The sequence below is a fragment of the Narcine bancroftii genome, chromosome 5 (genome assembly GCF_036971445.1).
Source record: "Narcine bancroftii isolate sNarBan1 chromosome 5, sNarBan1.hap1, whole genome shotgun sequence".
NCBI lineage: Eukaryota > Metazoa > Chordata > Chondrichthyes > Torpediniformes > Narcinidae > Narcine > Narcine bancroftii.
In genome coordinates this window covers 209,686,438-209,708,928 of record NC_091473.1, presented here as the reverse complement: position 1 = coordinate 209,708,928, position 22,491 = coordinate 209,686,438, and the positions used below count along the sequence as shown (strand labels likewise).

The 22,491-nt window shown below is 45.8% G+C and overlaps 1 protein-coding gene across 1 annotated transcript in view; it reads right to left on the bottom strand.

The window, feature by feature from the left end:
* LOC138765502 (uncharacterized) overlaps positions 1-22,280 on the bottom strand; it is a 42,126-nt gene extending 19,846 nt beyond the window's left edge. The window contains exon 1 of the mRNA XM_069942531.1: positions 22,130-22,280. Coding sequence (XP_069798632.1) covers positions 22,130-22,280 — 151 coding nt within the window. The remainder of the gene's footprint in view (positions 1-22,129) is intronic.
* Positions 22,281-22,491: the final 211 nt, after the last annotated feature.

Genomic DNA, 22,491 nt, shown 5'->3' with positions numbered 1-22,491 from the left:
GGTGCAGACGTGTTCTTTTCTTTTCTCAGCGCCACCATATTGTGGGCGCTACAACACTACAGTGGTGACCCTGCATAGGTTTCAATGGTTTGAGACCTACCGAGCACGCAGCAGCATGGACCCTACCGGTTTTTCAGCGGCTCCTGAAGCTGCTGGCGATGAACCTGCTACAGTCACGACCATTTCTGCTCCTGCCCCGGCTATGGTGGTGAACACTGTGGGCATCCACTTGCCGCCATTTTAGGCCAACCAGCCACACAGCTGTCTGCAACTAGCTGAGGCATACTTCATGTTAAAAGACATAACGGCTGAAGACACTAAATTCTGGCTGGGACATTGTCAGCACCCTGGACTCAGTCACAGCAGCAAGAGTCAGCTCTTTTGTGAACCAGCCACCCATGGAACACGTATACCCTCTTTCGTCGGATCTTACTCGACTCTTTCGAACTCAGCCAGCACGAATGGGCCATTCGTGTACTTAACTCACAGGGCCTAGGGGACCACAACTCCTCCGACCTTATGCAGGAGCTAGTGGCATTAGCAGATTTTTCCTGTTTGAACCCCTATTCTTGTTGAAGTTGCCAGTCCACGTTGCCTCAGCCACCTCCAATATGGACTTTGCTCAACTGCACCTCATGGTCAAGGAAGTGGTCTGGCTTTTCCGAACCCCTCAGCCGGACTCAATCCACGTCCAGCCTATTTGTGGGGTGGGTGCTACCACAATGGCAGGGACTACTCAGTCCCCCTCTCCAGCAGCCGTGGCAGCGGTACAGATGCAGCGCGGTGACCATCCCGATAAGGCTACTGGTTACTGCTACTACCACCGTTGATGGGTCCGCAATGCCTGATGTTGCATCCCTCCCGTAATTTCCACAGATTCACACCTGACCGGACGCTGGGAAACGAGCAAGCCAGCCATCATTAATGGCCTGTATCTACGGGACCTGAAGACTGGGCAACTTTTCCTCGTAGACACTGGTCCTGAGATCAGCCTCATACTGCCCACATTCTTCAAGTAGAGAAACAACCCCCAAGGCAGCCAACGGTTCTAGATCCTCAGCAACAGAATCTTAACTGGTGACTATCCTCACCAAGGACACAGTATTGCAATGGGAATGCACAGTCACCTCCATGGGTCAGGCCCTCCTAGGGGCAGACTTTCTGTGGGCCAACGAACTGCTGGTGGATTTGACCAGGTTCCGCCTAGTGAATGCAGCAACCTTCCAGGCTTTTCACTTCACTGTACACCAACAAAATTTCCAGCTGATGTGAGTCCACGCCTCCAACCGGAATGAGTACACTTACCTAATGGCCAATTTCCTGTCACTGCTAGCCCCGAATATCCATGACGTGGAACCTGCACACGATGTGCAGCACTTCATTGAGACCACCGGACCACCAGTTTACGCGAGGGCAAGACAACTTCCCCAGGATAAGCTCCTCCGGGCCAAAACCGAGTTTGCAACCATGGAGGAGTTGGGTATCGTCTGCTGCTCGAACAGTCCTTGGGCCTCCCCCCTACACATGGCCCCCAAGAACCCTGGAGGGTGGCGCCCTTGTGGAGACTACCAATGGTTAAATGACACTACAGTTCCAGACCAGTATTCAATACCACACGTGCAAGATTTCACTGCTTGACTCTGGGGAACTTGGATCTTCTCTAAAGTCAATTTGGTTAAAAGATATCATCAGATCCCAGTGCACCCCAATGACATCCCAAACATTGCCATCATTATTCTGCTCGGATTTTTCGAATTTGTGTGTATGCCTTTTGGCCTAAAAAACGCAGCCCAGATGTTCCAGTGCCTTATGGACTTGGTGAATCAGGACCTGGAGAGAATATTCATCTTATCTAGATGATATTCTCATCGCCAGCCCCAATGCAGGAACACACAAGGAACACCTTCAGCAGCTCTTCACCAAGCTTCAGGCTCATGGGTTAATGATCAACCCAGCTAAATGCCAGTTTGGTTTGGACACCATCAATATCCTGGGACATCATATTACCAGCACAGGAGCCACACCACTGCCTGTCAAGGTAAAAGCCATCTGCAGTTTTCCCAAACCAACCTCTCTCATGGGACTGCAGGAATTCGTAGGTATGGTGAACTTTTACCATCGCTTCCTCCCAGGAGCAGTAGCCATCATGCAACTACTATCCCACCTCCTCAAAAGGGGCGAGAAGACTTTCACCTGGGCCACGGAAGCACTCCAACACAACCAAAACAGCACTGTCTGAAGCCACCTTCTTGGCCCACACAGACCACAAACCACTGGTGCAAATGCTGGGGAAGATCTCGGACCCATGGTCGATCAGACGGCAACACCACCTTTCCTATATCTCAGAGTTTACTACAGACATCCGACACACTGCAGGGACGTCCAATGTAGTAGCAGAAGCACTCTCATGCCCACAATCTCCAACATGACCCAACTAAGCAGGGACCAGGCCATCGATGCAGACATGCAGGCCTACCACATGGCCATCACAGGACCGCAGGTACAGGGGTTCGCCCCTGAACCAGGAGGACCACTGCGATATGTCCACTGGCCACCCAAGACCCATCCTTCCCACCAGGTGTTCAACCAAGTGCATGGACTTTCGCAGCCCTCTATCAGATCAACAACGGTCTGCCTCATCTCAGATGGCTTCGTATAGCACGGAATACGCCGCAAAGAATCTCTCTGGGCAAAAACCTGTGTACAATGTCAACGTGCCAAAATCCAGTGACACACCAAGGCACTGTTACAACCCTTCCACCCTATGGAAAACAGATTCCACCATATCCTCGTGGACATGCTAGGACCACTGCAACTCAGCCAAGGGATGAGGTACCTGTTCACTGTGATCGACTGTTTCACACGCTGGCCAGAGGCAGTCCCTATGCCACCCTGTGACACAGAGACTTGCATGCATCCCCTTACACATTACCTCCAACCGAGGAGCCCAGTTCACCTCCTCCCTGTGGGTCAACACTATCAAAATTCTGTGGTCACCAGTTACACCATACAACTGCCTACCACCCTCAAGCGAACGGACTGGTGGAGCACTTTCACTGCCATTTGAAAGCATCTCTGAAAGCTCAACTCCAGGGCCCGAACTGGACGGACGAACTCTCAAGGGTCCTGCTCGGCATCTGCACAGCACCCAAAGAAGGCCACCCCACCTCATCGGCTGAGATAGTCTACGGGATGCCGCTCGCCATTCCAAGTGACCTCCATTTTAGCTCCACTGAACCTCAACTCAATGTCATGGATGTCCTGCAGCATTTAAGGGACAGCAGAGCCAACCCAAGCTCAATCCCTACTACAACACACGGTACGCCACCCTGCCACACCCCAGAAGATTCAAAAACTGTGGATTTCATTTTTGACAGGAGGGGCCAGTCAAGAACCCCTTTACAATTCCCTTACAATGAACCTTTTAAAGTGCTTAAGAGGAATGGAGTAGGTTTTACTCTGGACGTTGGGGATAGATAGGACATGTTCGCTATGGACCATTGGAAATGGGCCCACTTAGACGGCATGGAACCTTTCTCTGCCCCTCGGTTGCAGCAATGTCGCCATCCTCCAAAGGACTCTAAAACAAAGACTGTGAGAACTGTTTGCGATTCTGGGGTGATTGTTATAGCGGTCTGGTACGGCCCCGTATTCAAGGGGCCGAATCACCACAGCACACACTTCACTGAGGAGGAGTGCCAGGGTTAAACAGTGGACTGCGGGGAGCGAGCGCCGCTCCTGAGACTGTGCCATGACTTCACTCCCGTGAGCCAGCATGGCGGGTGCGGGGGGGAGGGTGGGTGGATGTCTCGCAGCATTGCTTTTGTAGCGCAGTCTGTTTGAATAAAGAGTCAGTTACTGGTTCTCTCAGCTCGGTTCAGACATTTTCCTTTTCGCAGCGCCACCGTATCGTGGGCGTGACAATGTAATTAAAAACAGTGCCATATTACCCAAAACTGTCTTTTGCCTGCTGTAAGGCAGTCAGATTCACCACTGGCAGAAATTGCCTGAAGTGCCTTACAGTCAGAGAAAGAGAAGCAAAGGAGAGTTCACCCCAGAGTCACCGAGTGTCCATGGATTCGCCTCCAGTGCTTCCACAGCCTCCACAGCCACACAGAGTCCAGTCCAAACCACCAACGACCCGAACTCCAGATATGAACCTTGGATACGATTAGGAACCCTTCAGCGCCCTTGGCCCCCTCTCACATCCTGGTTCTGAGACCTGGTACACCTTCAGCCAGTTTTGAACCAGTCTCCAACAGCCATGGGTTTGTTGCCTCAAGCCCACCACCTGTGTGTGTTCTTCAGTCGCAGAACCCTCACTGAGTCCTCCGCTGTGCTTACTGCCCTGTGGGTCATCTCCTCTGCTTCTCTTTCTCAGACAAAGGGGTGGTCTCCCCATTTTCTGGTGCCCTGCACCAGTCCTCCACTTCCTTGGAGTCTGCAACCCCACATGGCTGCTGCCAATCATAGGCTCTGGCATTTTGGGCGCAAACCCCGTGGTCGTGGGATTTTAAAATGAACCACCATCAGTTCCTTTAATGGCCGTTTAAAACCTGTATGGAGCAGACAACAATTAGACAGGGTGGTTGGACCCCAAGGGAGCGCTGTGTCTCCACTCCCAGCTCTTCATGGGTCCACACCAGCTGCAGTGCTCCCATTACATTGTGGACATAATCACACTCTGAACTGCGGAGGTGGAATGAGAGTCCAGTCCTCGACTCAGTGCAGCACCTGAGCATGCGTGCCATCAATGGTTGGAGTTGTTCTCCACCTGGAAGGAGATGATGTGACTCTAGGAGGTCCCAGACTCAGGACATCAGGGCACTAACCCTCTAATGCCTTTTAAACCTTTCCCCTCTCCCTTAAATCTTTGTCCTCTAGATTCAGACTCCCCTACCCCAGGATAAAGACAAGAACTATTTACATCCGCCTCTTAGGAGGAGAGGGTGAGCAAATTTAGGTTCTTGGGAGTCACTATCTCGGAGGAGCTTTCCTGGACCCAACACACTAATGGCATCGTGAAGAAAGCACGTCAGCACCTCTACTTTCTCAGGAGTTTGCAGAGGTTTGGTTTGACATCGGAAACCCTGGCAAATTTCTACAGATGTGTGGTGGGAAGTGTGCTGACCGGCTGCATCACAGTCTGGTATGGGGACACCAATACTCCTGAATGTAAAGTCCTCTAAAAGCTATTGAACACATCTCAGGATATCACAGGCAAAACCCTCCCACTATCGAGAACATCTACAGGGAAGGCTACGGTCACAGAGCAGCAGCAATTATCAATGATCCACACCACACAGCACACGCTCTGTTCTCGCTGCTGCCATCAGGAAAGAGGTATCGGTGCCACAAGACTCTCACCACCATATTCAGGAACAACTGCTACCCCTTCACCATCAAACTCCTCAACCACAAACTCAATCAGGGACTCATTTAAGGACTCTTACATGTGCACTTTACTGATTTTCTTTATTCTCTCTGTATTGCACAGTCAGTTTGTTTACATTCGTTATCTGTTTACAGTTCTTTATTTGTTTACAGGTGTAAGCTGTGTACAGTTTTTTTTGCACTGCCAATTAGTCGTAATTCTGACAATAAACCTGAAATCTGATTTTATTAAAATCGATAAGACTCCAAGGAGAAAAATCCCAGCCTATCCAGCTTCATCCAATAATTTAAGCTTAGCTGTCCTGGTCACATTCTTGTGGATCTTTACTCCACCCTTTCCACCTTAACGATGTCAAACCTACTACACCTGAGAGACCAGAACTGGGCACAAGATTACAGTGTGGTCTCACCAACATTTCCAGAGAGGAAAGATTTCAAATGAACCTGAGGGGCACCATTTTCACACAGAGGGAGTGGGTGGGGGAGCTGCCAGAGAAGGGGTAGAAGTGGGGACACTTGTCATATTTAAGAGATATTTAAACAGGGAGGCGGAAAGGAAAGGTTTAGAGGGATCTGGGCCAAACACAGGCACGTTTATGTTTTTGTTACATTTAAATTTAGAGATGCAGCACAGTAACAGGCCCTTCTGGCCCACGAGCCCAAGCCCATAGACCAATTAACCTATAAACTCCATACATTTTTGGAGGCTGGTTGGAAACCAGATCACCTGGAGAAAATCCATGTAGACACAGTGAGAACTTTCAGACTCTTTAGAGACAGCATTGCCGCTATTGTGTTATGGAACTATCTTAGGAAGACAACTTGGCTGGCGAGAATGAATTGGGCCGAAGGGCCCATTTCTATGCTGTGAAGCTCATTTAGCTGTAACCACACACACACCATCTTAAATATTCATACCCATCCCAATGGTCCCACCGCACGCTATGCATGGTGAAATGCACATCAGTAACTCCCACAGGCCCATCCAAATAGCACATTGGTTTTCAACCTTTCTCTTTCCACTCACATACCCTATAGGTGCAATAGCACATCCCAGACCTATGCCCCCTGTCACCAAGAACAAGGACACTGAGTACACAGGAACATCACCACCTGCAGTTTCATCCTGAATATATCACCCTGAGTTGGAACACCCTCCCTCACAGCTCCTGTGAGCTCCCTTCACCAGATGGGCTGCCACAGGTCAAGGAAGTGGCTCACCCTGTCTCTCAGGGGCAATTCGGAACGGGCTTCAAACGTTGGCCTTGCAGATCCCCAGCAAGAATAAAAAACCAAGTACTCAACAACAGTTCGGTGTTTGATACTTGAAAAAAAGTTGGCATTCAAAAAAAATAAAGCTCAGTGATTGTTTAATACACTTGGAATATTTTTTATATTTAAATTCTATACGTGAAACAGTAGTTATGGTTACCAGATAATCTGTTTCAGTGTTGATGGCTGAAGAAATGACAATGACCTGAACAGTGCCATAATATGAGAATTAGAATGAGTTTACATCTTATACATTGTACGACGTACATTTACACCAACACTTGCACTGTGGCAGCATGGTTGATTTAGTGATTAGTGCAACACTGTTACATCGCCAGTGGTTGGGACTGGGGTCCTCCCCTCGTACTGGGGGAGTTGTAGGTTAAGTGGGTGTGAATCGGGTGGCATGGGCGAAAAGAACCTGTTATCATGCTGAATGTCTAAATTTAGAATTTAAATTTAAAAATGTAAAATTCTTACTTGCTACATCTGAACAAGTACCTTCGCAATAACTACTAAAACAATGAAATACCAAGTACAATGGTCTACTTCGGTGGTTCTCAACCTTTTTCCTTTCCACTCATATACCACCTTAGGCAACCCCTTACTAATCACAGAGCACGTAAGGTGTAGGGAATACTTAAAGTGGGATGTGAGTGGAAAGAAAAAGGTTGAGAACTACTGGTCTACTTAATTGAATTAAAAGAGACAAATATATGCAAAACAAATGATGATAAATGTTTTTAGGTACAGTTGAGCAAGAAAAATAATAACGTAATAGTGCAGAGAGTCCTTTTGTGGTGTCGGAGCAGTCCATGATCAGTGTAACGAGGGGAGGTTCAAGAGCCTGATAACTGTTGGATAAAACTGTTCTTGAACCTAAAGGTTCTGGTCTTCAGGCTTTTGTACCTTCTGCCTGAAGGTAGCAGGGAGAAGAGGTAGTGACCAGGGTGAAGGGGGTCCTTTATGATGCTTGCTGCCTTCTTGATGCAGCTCCTCAGATAGATGCATTCAGTGGACCCCATGATGGACCTTGGCTGGGTTTACTACTTTCTGCGGACTTCTGCATTCCTGGGCATTCGAGTTCCCAAATCCAGGCTGTGATGCTGCCCTGTCACTACCCTTTCCATGTGCTGTCGTACACATCTAACGAGAGGACAAATGAAGTCTCAATTTAACATCTTGCCCAAAGGTGGTACCATGAATGGAATGGCACTTCCCCCACTACTGAGCTGAGCTCCATGCCCGAGTGCTCACTACCAACCCAGAGGGGTATGTTCCACTATCTGGGATCAACACCTCCCTGGATACCCTTGTTCGGCTCATTAACTGGAAGCTGTGAGGCTTCAACATCTTGTCTGAAATTCCAAGTGTAAGAATTGGGCGAGAAGATGCTTTGTTTCCATCCTCACCAAAGGAGTCGCTAGGTCTGTGCCTTTTCCCAGTGCAGCGATGCCAACAAGCTTACTCCCCCTAATCTCTGCAGCCCTTCCAGTCATTTGTCCTTGCGCGCACCCGTCAACACCCTTCCCATTTTGCAGGTTGCCCTGTCCTGTCGAGCCGCAGCCAATCATGAAACTGGACACATAGAAATCAACTGAACCTGCACAGAGCCTTGCTCCGTATTGATGGGATGCCTCTTCCATCAGCAATTTGAAGGGTTTCCTGTCTACCCAACACACTAATGGCATCATGAAGAAAGCACATCAGCACCTCTACTTCCTCAAGAGTTTGCTGAGGTTTAGTATGACATCGGAAATGCTGGCAAATTTCTACAGAACACCTACTCTTCCATGTTCAATATTGGTGAAAAGTGTACTGACCATCGCTTGTTGGCCTGTTGGCTAAGATCAAGTGTAGAAAGTGTGCTGACTGGCTGCATCATGCTCTGGTATAGGACACCAATACCCCGAAAGGTAGTGGACACAGCCCAGGATGTCACAGGCAAAATCCTCCCCACTGTCAAGAACATCTAAAGGGGAACCCTGCCATCAGAGAGCAGCAGCAATCATCAAAGACCCTCACCACCCAGCACACGCTCTGTTCTCGCTGGTGCCATCAGGAAAGAGGTGTCGGTGCCACAAGACTTGCACCACCAGGTTCAGGAACAGCTGCTACCCCTCCACCATCAGACTCCTCAATGACAAACTCAATCAGGGACTTATTTAATGACTCCTACTTGTGCATTTTACTGATTTTTCTATTGTCTCGAAATTGCACAGTCAGTTTGTTTACATTTGTTATCTGTTTAAGGCAGAGGTTCTCAATCTTTTTCTTCCCACTCACATACCACTTTAAGCAATCCCTATGCTCTAGACCCAATTGTTAGTGAAATATTTTGGAGTTCTGAAACCGTGCACATAACGAGCCAATGAGGAATGATTAAAACAGTGGTTTTCAATTTTTTTTATCTTTCCACCCACATCCCACCTTAAGCAATCCTTTACTAATCACAGAGCACCTACAGCATAGGGATTTACTTAAAGTGGGATGTGAGTGGAAAGAGAACCACAGGTTGAAAGTTCTTATTTGTTTATATGTGTAGTTTATTTTTTACAGCACCAATTAGTGGTAATTCTGCCTGACCCACAGGAAAAGAGCCTCAGGGCTATATGTCCGTACTCTGACAAGAAATCGGAAATGTGAATGGGGGAAAGGGGCTATGGATCATGAACAGGCTGCTTGGAGGCTAAATTAGGCGTTTCCAACAATTTCTAACACAAATTCAGTGATATTTTAAATCCTTTAATCTTAACAACAATACATTTAATGAGGCCTAAAAGATATTGAACTGACAATTAAATGGTAGTGAAACTGGTCAATAGAAATGATAGACCCCCTAACTCTCCCTCCTCCTTGTCAATGCCGTCGAACTGCCAGGCGTGTACCAACCACTGAGCCCTCGGCACGTATGCATACCACTGGCCCTGAACCCAGTGTGCGCGCGTGCGTGTTGACCCAGGCTACAGCACATGTGCACCTTTGGGTGTGCTGGCCACGGTGGGACTCCTTCGGCAGTGCTGGGCCGCGCGCATGTGTCGCACGGGAAGGGGGGCCATGGAACCTGCTGGCACCTGTGGCCAAACAACGGGAAAAGGCACTTTCAGGTGGTCAAAATACCCCGATGTAAAGCCGCATATTCTACCCATTTACAGCTGTCGGGAGGCCACCTGTAAGTGGAGAACCCGGCCAGGAGGAGCACTTACCTAACCCTCCTCCTGTAGGTATAATCTCCAGCTCCAAGAATCCCCCGTTGCACCCGAAAGCAGCAGTGGGACTACGGCCACAGACCAAAGGAGCTGGCGTTCGCTCGGGCACGGCTGTCCTTCAGCTGGCGCGTTCAGGTGACAGAAAGGCATCTTCTCCGCGGCCACCTGAACGTCCCAACTGCATTCCCCCAGCTGGCTCTGCCGGCGCATTATCTGCGTCCAAGCACCTGAAAGCGGCTTAAGTTAATGAGCTTATGGCTCTTACACTGGCCCCTGAAACACTATGGCTATAATGATCATAATGAACATCATCGAGAAAAATAAGTGCACACTATATCAGTATAATGAACAATTAACTATTATTCCTGTCAACCTCTCTCTGGACCTTTCCCTCAGTCACTTCCAAAACTGAAAAATCATTGGATTCATTCTCATCCTTTTGAAATCCAGTTTCATTTCCAAGTACAAAGTTTAAATCTGGTTTTTGTGGTTATCTAATATTTCCAAGTCCTTTTTCATTATTTTGTTCTCTGAATGCAATTGCACTAAATTGTCAGTTACATGTTCCTTTATTCCATTATTGGAGTTTTCTGCATTGGCCAATTTTACATGTTGCAAGATTTCTTCATTGACCTTGTCTGCTGCAATCTCTGAGCTACAAAAACTTCTTTTAAATTTGTTCTCAGTCTTTTGTTCAAGTCCTGCCTCTCAATTAATTACACAGGCATAATCACCAGCAGGATTTGCAACATCTTCTAATACTTCATTTTCATCCATTCCCAATGAAAATAATTCCTTCAGTATTGTTATAGATCCCTTTGATTTATTTTCACATTGATCTGTTTTCTTCAGAAGCTAATTTCTTATTTAGTCTTTTGCTATTCCCACAACTTACACAACCAAAATCCTGTTGACTCTTGTCTCCAACTGTACCTGAGCAATATAATTATTTCATTCTAAAGGTTCATTAACTGTCCATCTAAGTCTAGTTCTAACAGCATAAGGTCTCATAAGGTTCCAAAGGCTTTGGTTCATTTGAACCAATCAGCATCTCTACGTCAGAATTAATTTCATGTAGATAAATGTCCCACGCGTAAGAAAACTGTTGGTCATTGCCATTATGTGGGATGTTTTCTTCATCCACAGGCATAGTCTTCTGAGTGTATAAAAATTGGAAGATCACAAAATTTCTTTCTATCCAATCCAGCAACCTCTAATCCTGAAACAATGGTGGTTTCAACAACTTTTTCTTGTCCCATGGATTTAAATATAATCTTCGACTTTCTTCCTTGAAGATTAAGATTGTTCATCAGTCCCACCATGCAAAGTACTGCCTGGGTCAAGAAATGTGTGTGTATGTACTGTTGCATAACTGTCCTTGGCCTTGACTTGTACAGGCAGAGTTTGTGGTTATCTTTACTGGCCCCAGTAACACCACTTGTCTGATCCGAAGCTATAACACTGTGGCATGCTTCCTTTGTTTCTGTTTGCTCATTTTCCAGTTCTTTTGTTCCTTTGGTGAATAGTGCAGAATTCTAGGATGCTTCCGATTGCATATATCACAGGCGAGTCGCTTCTTCCAGTTTTTACTAATGTGCCCACCACAGGGGCAGCTAAAACATATTCCGTTTTCCTTTAGGAAAGCAATTTTCTCATCACGTGACTTCTTTTCTAATTGTGTGCACTTTTCCAAAGTAGGCTCATCTTTACAGGACAGACAGGTTTTTTTCTCAGCAGGCAAACTCCCCTTTTCTTCAGCTACTTCATCCTTTTCCTGACTTCCAACTGGTAATTAGTGGCAAAAGTACTCTTTCTCATTTTTGGACTAGGCTGTGGCTTGAACTTGTTTACATCTTCACTTGCTTTCGGAGTGTCCTTGATATTCCCAAATACTGGTGCAGTTGCGATCCACACGTGCCGTTCAAGGAACTCCACAATATGTTCAAAGGTAGCTTCCTTTCCATATTTTGTCTGAAGTTTTCAAACTCTTATTCTCCACAAATCATTCAAATTAAAAGTCAATTTGCTGGTGATGATTTAACATATTAGAGGCGAAGTTAAGCTCACTTACGTGGCTAATATCTTCCATGGCATTTCAGCAATCGTAAAAAGAGGGTGTATACTTGTAAGGCCTTTGCATCCTACGATTTTACTGAGACCATGAAAGAATCTTATCTATATTCTTCTTTCTTCTTCTTTGGCTTGGCTACGCGGACAAAGATTTATGGAGGGGGTAAAAGTCCACGTCAGCTGCAGGCTCGTTTGTGGCTGACAAGTCCGATGCGGGACAGGCAGACACGGTTGGAGCGGCTGCAGGGGAAAATTGATTGGTTGGGGTTGGGTGTTGGGTTTTTCCTCCTTTGCCTTTTGTCAGTGAGGTGGGCTCTGCGGTCTTCTTTAAAGGAGGTTGCTGCCCGCCAAACTGTGAGGCGCCAAGATGCACGGTTTGAGGCGATATCAGCCCACTGGCGGTGGTCAATGTGGCAGGCACCAAGAGATTTCTTTAGGCAGTCCTTGTACCTTTTCTTTGGTGCACCTCTGTCACGGTGGCCAGTGGAGAGCTCGCCATATAACACGATCTTGGGAAGGCGATGGTCCTCCATATAACCATATAACCATTTACGGTATAGGCCTTGGCAATTTCATACTCTTTTACATAATGATCTTGTAGTAGTGCCTTCGTTGGGGTGAAACCCCTTTTTGGGTCCATATGTAGGCAATTCCTCACCATTCCCTTTGGCTGTTCTCCAGTGTACTTTTCTAGGTAATGAAGACGATCTCTGGTGCTTTTATTCTTACTTTCAATATTATATTCAGTAGATCTAATGAAAGATTGATACAGAAGTGGATTTCCATTTAAAAACTTGAATCTCCTTCTTGGGTAAGGAAGGGAAACCTTGTTGCCTCATTAAGAAACCAGTAATTTCATTTTGTTTTGCCATGGTGGTGGACATGCTGGCCCCAGCTGAAGCCACTGCCACCAAGCCAACCGTGCATGTGCTGGCCACGCTACAGTGCCGGCTGCCAATTAAGCAGTGGCAGAACGCACTCATGCATCACATGGGAAGAAGCCCACGGGCCTCGGGACACTGCTCTCGCCCATGGCCAAACAACAGGTAAAGTAATGACCTTATGGCTCTTACACAGGCCAAAGAGAATTAGTTTAATTAGGGAGTCCTGCTCGGTGTAGACATCATGGGCTGAGAAGGCTGTACTCTTCTGTGTTTGACACTGTTCATTCCTGGGATGAACTCCAAAGGATAGCTGTTCTTTTAGCGTCCATAGAAGACAAAGATATATTGCCAACATATTGAGCCTGAGCCCTTCTTCAAGGAATAAGTAGAATGAGCAAGAAACAGGAAATCTCAGAATACAGACAATGATGGCTAGGGAAGGAGTCCAAGCCAACAAAAAGATGTTAATTGGATATGATAAGGGACAAGGTAAGAATTTATTATGTCAGTGTGAAAGGAGGCAAGGAAGGAAGAGAGAGAGCTTGGGGAAAGTGATGGGGAAAGAAGTAGGGGAGGGCAGAGAAATCTATGTAATGCCATCCGGTTGAAGGGTGCCCAGTCAGAAGATGAAGCACTGTTCGCATGAAAGGATAGCAACACGTTGTGTCCTCACTTGTACAAGGTCACTGGTAATTTTCATCATTGCTGGGAGTCTCTTAGGGATTTCCCAGTGTCATATGGGATTGCACCCCTTTGGTATACAGGCCTCATTACTTCCCACAGAGCAGGGCCTAAAGATGCAGGGCCCAGAACTCTGTTCTCCTCACCATGGTCTGTCCCCAGTTCGTGCCTTATCACCAGCTTTGCTACTAGCCTTCTTCATGCTTGGTCAGAGATACGATAAATGGAGGTAATTCTCAAGGTGCCGATAAAGGCACAGAGGAAACAATTAACGAGAATTCAATGTGAAAAGGAAAATACTAATCCAACACAAACTAATTAGGATCTTAATGGCTTCAGTGCTTTTGTTTAATTAAATAAAAAGTATTTTCACACATTAAAACAGAAAACATACTGTTCATCAAACTCCCTTTGGACCCCCGCATAATGGCTCTGTTTGTGACCAGGTCCCCAGACGTCCCGTGGTTCTCAGAGGGATTCATGCCACAGAATAACATCCTTATGCCATACAGACTGGGAAACAAACCAGGACTCAAGGGCAGAGATCATTCTGTCCCTGGGCCCTGTTGTAATGTTAAGCTGTGCCAGTTTAGTGCAAGGACTTCGGGTTGTGGGAGGAGACCCAAATGGTCATGGGGAGAATGTGCAGACTCCACACTGGCAGCGCCCGAGGTTGGGATCGAGACTGGGTCTCCGATGCTGTGAGGCGGTGCCTCTATCCACCGTGCCACTACGTTAATCCTTTTACAACATGGAACTTAGAACATTCCAGCACAGTACAGGTCCTTCTGCCCACGATGTGATGACCTATGTAAACCTACTCCTCAACAATCTAACCCTTCCCACCCTCTATTTTTCTAACATTCCTGCAACTATTCCTATGTCTTTTGAATGTTTGATTGTACCAGCCTTTTCTAGGAATGGAGATGGAGCATCATCTATGATTGTATTGAATGCAGAATTAGGGTTGAAGGCCCAAATGGCCTGCTCCTGCTCCCATATTTAGTTTCATTGTCAACATGAAAAGGGTAGAGAATAATTCCCATTACTGGGACTGGTGGGTCTGTGTTACAAGGAGAGGAGGGAAGGGCTGGGATTATTTTTCTGCTCACAGCACAAGAGGCTAAGGGGCGGCTTTCTGGAGATTTATAAAATCCTAGTTAAATAAAAGTCATTGGCTTTTTACCCAAGGACAGGGGGAATCTAAAACTAGAGGGGCATAGATTTACAGTGAAGGGGAAAGATTGAAAGGGAACTGAGAGACAACATCTTAACAATAGTGGATAGATGGAATCAGCTGCTGGATTCAATGGGAGAGGAAGGTACAATCACAACATTTAAAAGTCACTTTGAGAGGTACATGGCTAGTTCATGAGAATGTGTTTATTGTCATACAGTTACATACAAATGTACATATGCACCACAATTCTCACTTACAGCCAAACTGGTACTTCTGCAATAAAAGAATATTCCCAGCATTATGTCAAAATTCTACAGGAGCTCTACTGAGATTCCTGTGGCACAGTTGCGCAGAGAAATGGATTGGAGGTCAATCTACTGGACCATAAGAGTGGCAGAGAGGATCACTGGAGTCTCTCCCCCCGCCCCCCCACCCCATCGACATGGTCTACTGGGATCGTAGTCTGAAGAGGGCACCCAAAATCATTGAGGACTCCTTTCACCCTGCACTCAGCATCTTTCAGCTGCTTCCGTCGGGGAAGAGGTACAGGAGAATCAGAGCCAGCACCACCAGGCTGAGGAACAGCTTCTTCCCTCGGGCAGTGAGAATGCTGAACGACCCAAGGAACTGCTCACATGAATCATCCAAAGTTTTCATTTGTACAAAACAATATTTATTTATTGTTATATATGAATACTTGACCTGCACATGTACTATTTGTCTGTATGTGTGTTATGCCTGGTTGGGTATCTGCATGTTTTTGCTCCAAGGACCGGAGAACACTCTTTTATCAGGTTGTACTTGTACAATCAGATGACAATAAAATTGACTTGAAAAAACAACTCCAACACTGAACATTAAATTACTCCAGTACATAAAGAGATAGTCAATATCAAAGATAATTCAATCATAAATATTCACAGTTGCCGTTTGTGCAAGAAAACAAATGGTGTTTCAACAGGGATATGGGTCAAATCGGACAAGTTTAGGTGAACAACTTGGGCATGGACAAGTTGGGGTGAAATTCAAAGTTCAAATTTATTGTCAGAGTACATACATACAATCCTGAGATTCTTTCTTTATCTGTGGGCTAGGCTCAGTAACTTCTGTCTGCTAACTGCAAACTGAATTCATCAGGAACTGTAAACAAACTGACAGTTGCAAATGCAGATGTATCAAATAACAAATAACGGGCCATATGAGTCCTTAAACGAGTCTTTGAATGAGCCTATTGTTCAAGACTCTGACAGTTGTTGGTTAGCAACTATTCCTGAAGGGCTGATGACCACACTGCTTAACTCTGTGACATCAATGTGTGGAAGGACAGAAGCTCATTGTGCCCAGAGAATGTGTTTAAAATGTCCAGGGAGCAATTCATAATGAAGATGTTAGAAGTCATTTCTTTTCCTTTGAAGTATCAGAATTTGTCATGGAGTGGGAGAGCTCCATAGATTTACAAGTCAGTGCAATTTAACTAACATTCTTCTGGATAATGACGTCCAACCAAGAAATCTGGCCTGTTGGCCTACCCAGAGTCCTTCACTGTTGCACCACACCAACAGAGTTCCCGTTAGGAAGGTTCCAAATCTTGGAATTATCTGGTTGTCTTACGATAGTAAAATATGACAGGGACTGGATTCCAATAAAACGTGCCACCAAGTTGCACGCAGAGACAATGCAGCTGGCAACCAAAGGCTTTCTCAGGGCACCATTTTGTGTTAAGGAGAATAATGAGGTTTAGGGAAGGAATTCCAAGCCGGATTAAGCAGAAAGCAAAGATGCTGTGGGGCAATGACTGGATTGGATATGATCGAGGTGGGGGGAGGGGAATGGAGGAGTTGCTGGTCTGAGAGTCAATGAGGAGCTAACATTAGTGGTGGCTGGGACTCTGGGTGAACACAGAATCCTCACTTCTCCTAATTGGAACCAGAGGATGCTATTCAGCTCCTTGAGCCTATCCTGCCTTTCAGTTAGAACATAATCTATCATTATTTTACCCCCCCTAAAAAAAAAGCTCCAACGCAGAGCCATTATTGCCCAAGTTAATTTTCCCCTTCAGAAAGGTGACAATCGAATGGTATCGTACATTAAGGTAAAATTCTGAGTTCAAAGGACCTGGGTACATATTTCAGCACTGAGTCTAAAGCACAAAATCTGAGCAGGTACTCCTGTTGTCATGCACAGACATGCTGGAGAAACTCAACAGCTTGTGTAGGAGGTTGATGCAGAGATTGTGGAAGGTTTGGCAATTATCCTCCAGGAATCAATGGATTCTGGCATGGTTCCAAGGACTGGAGAATCATGAATGACACTGCTGTTTAAGAAGATAAGGATACAGCAGAAAGGAAACTAGAGACTTATTAGTCTGACGTTGGTGGTCGGGAAGATGTTGGAATCAATTACATCACAAGATAGGTCCAAGTCAGCATGGCTTCATTAAAGGAAAATTATGCCTGACAAACCTTCTACAATTTTTTGAGGAGATATCAAACTGGGGAGATGCAGTGGATGTTGTGCACTTGAACCTCCTAAAGGCTTTCAACAAGGTGCCACATATGGGGCTGCTGAACAAGATAGAGCTCATAGAATTACAGAAAGGATACCAGCATGGGTAGAGCACTGGCTGATTGGCAGGAGACAGAGAGCTGGAGCTGGATGAACTCCAGATCATTTGAGAGATATGGAGGTGATAGATAGGAGTTCCAAGGACACTAACACACCTATCAGGCAGAATAAAGATAGATGGGTGACAGTCAGGAGAAGGAAAGAGGCCAGGCAGGCAGTGCAGGGCAACCTCGTGCCCGGAGAAGGAAAGGGGCCAGGCAGGCAGTGCAGGGCAACCCCATGCCGGTCCCCTTCAATAACAAGTGTACTCCATTTTGGATACTGTTGGGGGGGATGATGACCTTCCAGGGACAAGCCACGGAGATCAGGTTTCTGGCACAGAGTCTGGTCTTGTGGCTAAGAAGGGAAGGGAGGAGAAGAGGCAAACTGTAGTGATGGGGATTCCATAGTTAGGGGGACAGATAAGAGGTTCTGTGGAAGATATCGAATATCCCGGATGGTATGTTGCCTCCCTGATGCCAGAGTCCAAGATAGATCGAGTTCATGGCATTCTCAGGAGGGAGGGTGAGCAGCCAGAAGACATGGTTCATATAGGTACCAATGATGTCAGTAGGAAGGATGAGAAGGTCATGCAAGGAGAGTTCAGGGAGATGGTCGCCAGGTCATCTCAGGATTGTTACTTGTGCCACAAGCTAGTGAGGTTAGAGATAGAAGGAGAATGCAGCTTAACACGTTGCTAAAGACATGATTTAGAAGGGAGGACTTCAGGTTTCTGGATCATTGGGCTTTCTTCCAGAGAAGTTGGGACCTGTTCCCAAGGGACGGTTTACACTTGAACTGGAGGGGACTAATATCCTTGCAGGAAGGTTTGCTAGTGCTGCTCCGGTGGATTTAAAACTAGATTTGCAGGGGGAGGGGAACCAGACGAAGAAAGAGAGGAATGGAGGAGGGAAAAGATTATTTGAAAATTACATGCACCATTACAAGTCAATGGGTTGAACTTGGTGGAAATGTTCTCAGGTCCATCTATTTCAATGTAAGGAATATTGGAGGAAAAGCAGACGAGCTTAGAGGGTGGATAGGCATGTGGAATTATGATATTGTGACAATTAGCAAAACTTGGTTGCAGGAGGGACAGGACTGGCAGCTCGATGTTCCAGGCTTCCGTTGCTTTAGACGTGATAGAACAGGGGGTGGGGGTGGGTAATGAAAGGAGGAGGAATGGCATAACTTGCCAGAGAAAATATCCCAGCTATGCTCAGACAGGACAGACCAGAGGGCTTGTCTACTGAGGCTATGTGGTGGAGCTTAGGAACGGGAAAGGTATGTCCACCCTTATGGGATTGCATTATAAAGTGTCTAATAGTCAACAAGAATTGGAGGATAAAATCTATAGAGTGATAACAGACACTGCAGGAAACATAGCAGTTGTGATAGTAGGAGATCTAAATTTTCTACATATTAACTGGGACTCCTATACTGTAAAAGGGCTGAAAGCCTGGAATTTGTGATGTGTTCAGGAAAGTTTTCTAAATCAATATATAGAGGTACCAACTAGAGAGAGTGCAATACTGGATCTCCTATTAGGGACAAGACTGGACAGGTGACAGAAGTTTGTGTAGGGGAATATTTTGGGTCCAGTGATCATAATGCCATTAGTTTCAAGCTAATTATGGAGAAAGATAGGTCTGGGCCTTGGGTTGAGATTCTAAATTGGAGAAAGGCCAATTGTGAGGAAATGAGAAAGGATTTAGAATGTGTGGATTGGGATAATTGTTTTTGACCAAGGATGTGCGAGGTAAGTGGAGGACTTTCAATGGTGAAATTTTGAAAGTACAGAGTTTGTATGTTCCTGTCAGGATTAAAGGCAAAGTTAGTAGGCATCGGGAACCTTGGTTTTCGAGGGACATTGGAGATCTGGTTTAGAAGAAAAGAGGTGTATATTACAGGTATAGGCAAAATAGAGCAAATGAGGTACTTGAGGAGTATAAAAAATGCAAGGAAAACCTTAAGAAAGAAATCAGGAAGGCTGAAAGATGATATGAGGTTGCTTTGGCAGACAATGTGGAGAAAAGTCCTAAGGGTTTCTACAGGTATATTAACAGCAAAAGGATAGTAAAGGGCAAAATTAGTCCCCTTGAAGATCAGAGTAGTCGGCTTTGTATGGAGACAAATGAGATGAGAGAGGTCTTAAATGTTTGTTTTATCATCAGTATTCACTCAGGAAAAGGTCACAGAGTTGTGGGAAGTAAGGAAAACAAGCACTTTGGTCATGGAACCTCTACAGATTAAAGAGGAGGAGGTGCATACTGTCTTAAAGCAAATAAAGGTGGATAAATCCCCAGGGCCTGACAAGATATTCTCTTGAAGCTTGAGGAAGGCTGGTGTAGAAATTGCAGGGGCTCTGGCAGAAATACTTAAAATGTCCTTAGCCACGAGTGTCATGCCAGAGCATTGGAGGGTAGTTCACATTGTTCTGTTGTTTAAAAAGGCTCCAAAAGTAACCACAGAAATTATAGGCTGGTGAGCCTGACTTCAGTTGTAGGTAAATTATTGGAAGGTGTTCTGAGATTCGATATACAATTATTTAGATAGCCAACATGGCTTTGTGCATGGTAGGTCACGTTTAGCCAATCTTACAGAGTTTTTCGAGGAGGTCACCAGAAAAGTTGATGAAGGAAAGGCTGTGGATGTTGTCCATGTGGACTTTAGTAAGGCCTTTGATAAGGTCCCACATGGGAGGTTAGTCAGAAAGGTTTAGATGCTATGTATTCATGGTGAAGTGAACTGGATTCGACAATGGCTTGATGCGAGAAGCCAGAGAGTAGTGGTGGAGGATGGCTTCTCAGACTGGAGTCCTGTGACTAGTGGTGTGCCTCAGGGATCAGTGCTGGGACCATTGCTGTTCGTCATCTATATCTGGATGATAATGTGGTAAATTGGATTGGAAAGTTTGCAGATTACACTGATTGGACATGTTATGGACAGCAAAGAAAGTTTTCAAAGCTTTCAGAGGGATCTGGATCAGATGAAAAAGTGGGCTGAAAAATAGCAGATGGAATTTAATGCAGACAAAGGAGAGGTGTTGCATTTTGGAAGGACAAACCAAGAAAGGACATGCATGGTGAATGGTAGGGCACTGAGAAGTGTGGTAGGACAAAGGGATCTGGGAATAGAGAAACATAATTCCCTGAAAGTGACATCACCGGTGGATAGGATTGTAAAGTGAGCTTTTGGCATATTGGCCTTCATAAATCAAAGTATTGATTATAGGAGCTGGGATGTTATGGTAAACTTATATAAGACATTGGTGAGGTCAGTATTGTGTGCAGTTTTGGTCACTTAACTACAGGAAAGATATCAATAAGATAGAAAGAGTGCAGAGAAGATTTACTAGGATATTGCCCGGACTTCAGGAATTGAATTACAGGGAAAGGTTAAACAGGTTAGGACTTAATCCCTGGAGCATAGAAGACTGAGGAGAGATTTGAAAGAGGTATTTAAAATCATGGGGGGGGGGGGGGATAAACAGAGTAAATTATTATGTCCCAGACAGCAGCAATAGAATTAGTCAAGAATGTGTTATATTTAAAATAATATTATTAATTAACACTATTATAACACCTTACCTAATTTGTCTAAACATATCTACTTAACCCCAAATTATGTGTCAATATACTTGTGTGTGCGTGTGTGTGTGTGTGTGTGTGTGTGTGTGTGTGTGTGTGTGTGTGTGTGTAATATTCCAAGCTACTACAGCTCAGGCACATTTCTGGAAAGGCAGTTCAAAGTTCAGTCTCAGAAAATCCAATATTGACACATGGACTTTAAATTGATACAAAGAAGTAGTCACATGTTAAATCTTTGTTTCTTGGTATACCATGCCTGTGGGTGGTGGGTACTGAAGAAGTTAAACCCTTGTTTCTCGGTATACTGTGCCTGTGGGTGGTGGGTGCTGAAGAAGTTAAACCCTTGTTTCTCAGTATATCATGCCTGCGGGTGGTGGGTGCTGAACCCCCATTTCTCGGTATACCGTGACTGTGGGTGGTGGGTGCTTAAGAAGTTAAACCCTCATTTCTCGGTATACCGTGCCTGTGGGTGGTGGGTGCAGAACAAGTTAAACCCTTGTCTCTCAGTATACCATGACTGTGTGCTGTGTATGTCAGTCTGTCCGTGTGTGCCCTTTTTTGTGAATACCCCTCTGTGTAAATAAAGACCACTGTTTGTTCATAACACGTATCCAGCCTTGACTCTCTTTGAACCCGTCGAACCTATTCTGAACACTACACTGAGGAGCTGGTGCAGGGAGCATGGATTCAGGTTTTTGGGTCATTGGGACCTTTTCAAGAGGAACAGATTATCCTTGAAACACAGAGAGTCCAACATCCTGGCAAGCAGGTTTGCTAGTGGTACACTGATGGGTGGGGGGTGGAGGTGGGCTCCTTTGCAGGAAAGGGACAGGTGAGAGTTAGAAGTTGGTATGGAGGGTGAAGAGAGGAAATTTAGTACGGAGGAGAAGGGGAGGGAGAGAAGTAAGGCGGATGAACTTGGCGCATAGATAGGCCCATGTGATGGGGATATGGCAGTATGAAGGAAACTGGGTTAAGAAGGGGCCAGGGGCTCAAAATTGCAGGGTACTGGTGATTCAGGAAGGACAGAGGTGGAGCTTAGAAAGAGAAAGAGTGCTGCTTTCATATTATTTAAGTTAGTTTCAATGTCTTTAATTTTTGACTGAGAGTTTCCAGTGAGTTAAATGTAAAAAAACAAGAAAGTTTGTTTTTTACTTTTTAATTACATTTTCTTAACGGGTGTTGCTGAAAGTTTGGGAATGAATGTTCTGTGACTCAGTCAGTGTGGGGGAGGGGGGACCTTACCGGCTGTTGAGGCTGTTGTATGAGTGCAGCGGCTCTGCACTGAGGCACCCTCGGCTGGGATCCCCCATAGAACAAGGACTCGCCGTACAGAAACGTCTGACCATCTTGGGCCAGCGGAAGATCTGTCCTGTTCCCACATGTCTGAGTACATGTTCCGTACTCAGACTGGAAGTGGGCAACCTGGCCAACTACTACCCACTCACGACATCACTTCCTGACTTGATTCATGCAACGCTATTGGCAGGCTTGCATCTGCCCTACCAGGCCTCTGCTGCAGAGGTTCCTGCCATCCTGTTTCCTCCCCCTCGCCGCACAATGAGGTGCAATAGCCTCCAGAAACCAGTGATGCAGCAAACACTAGA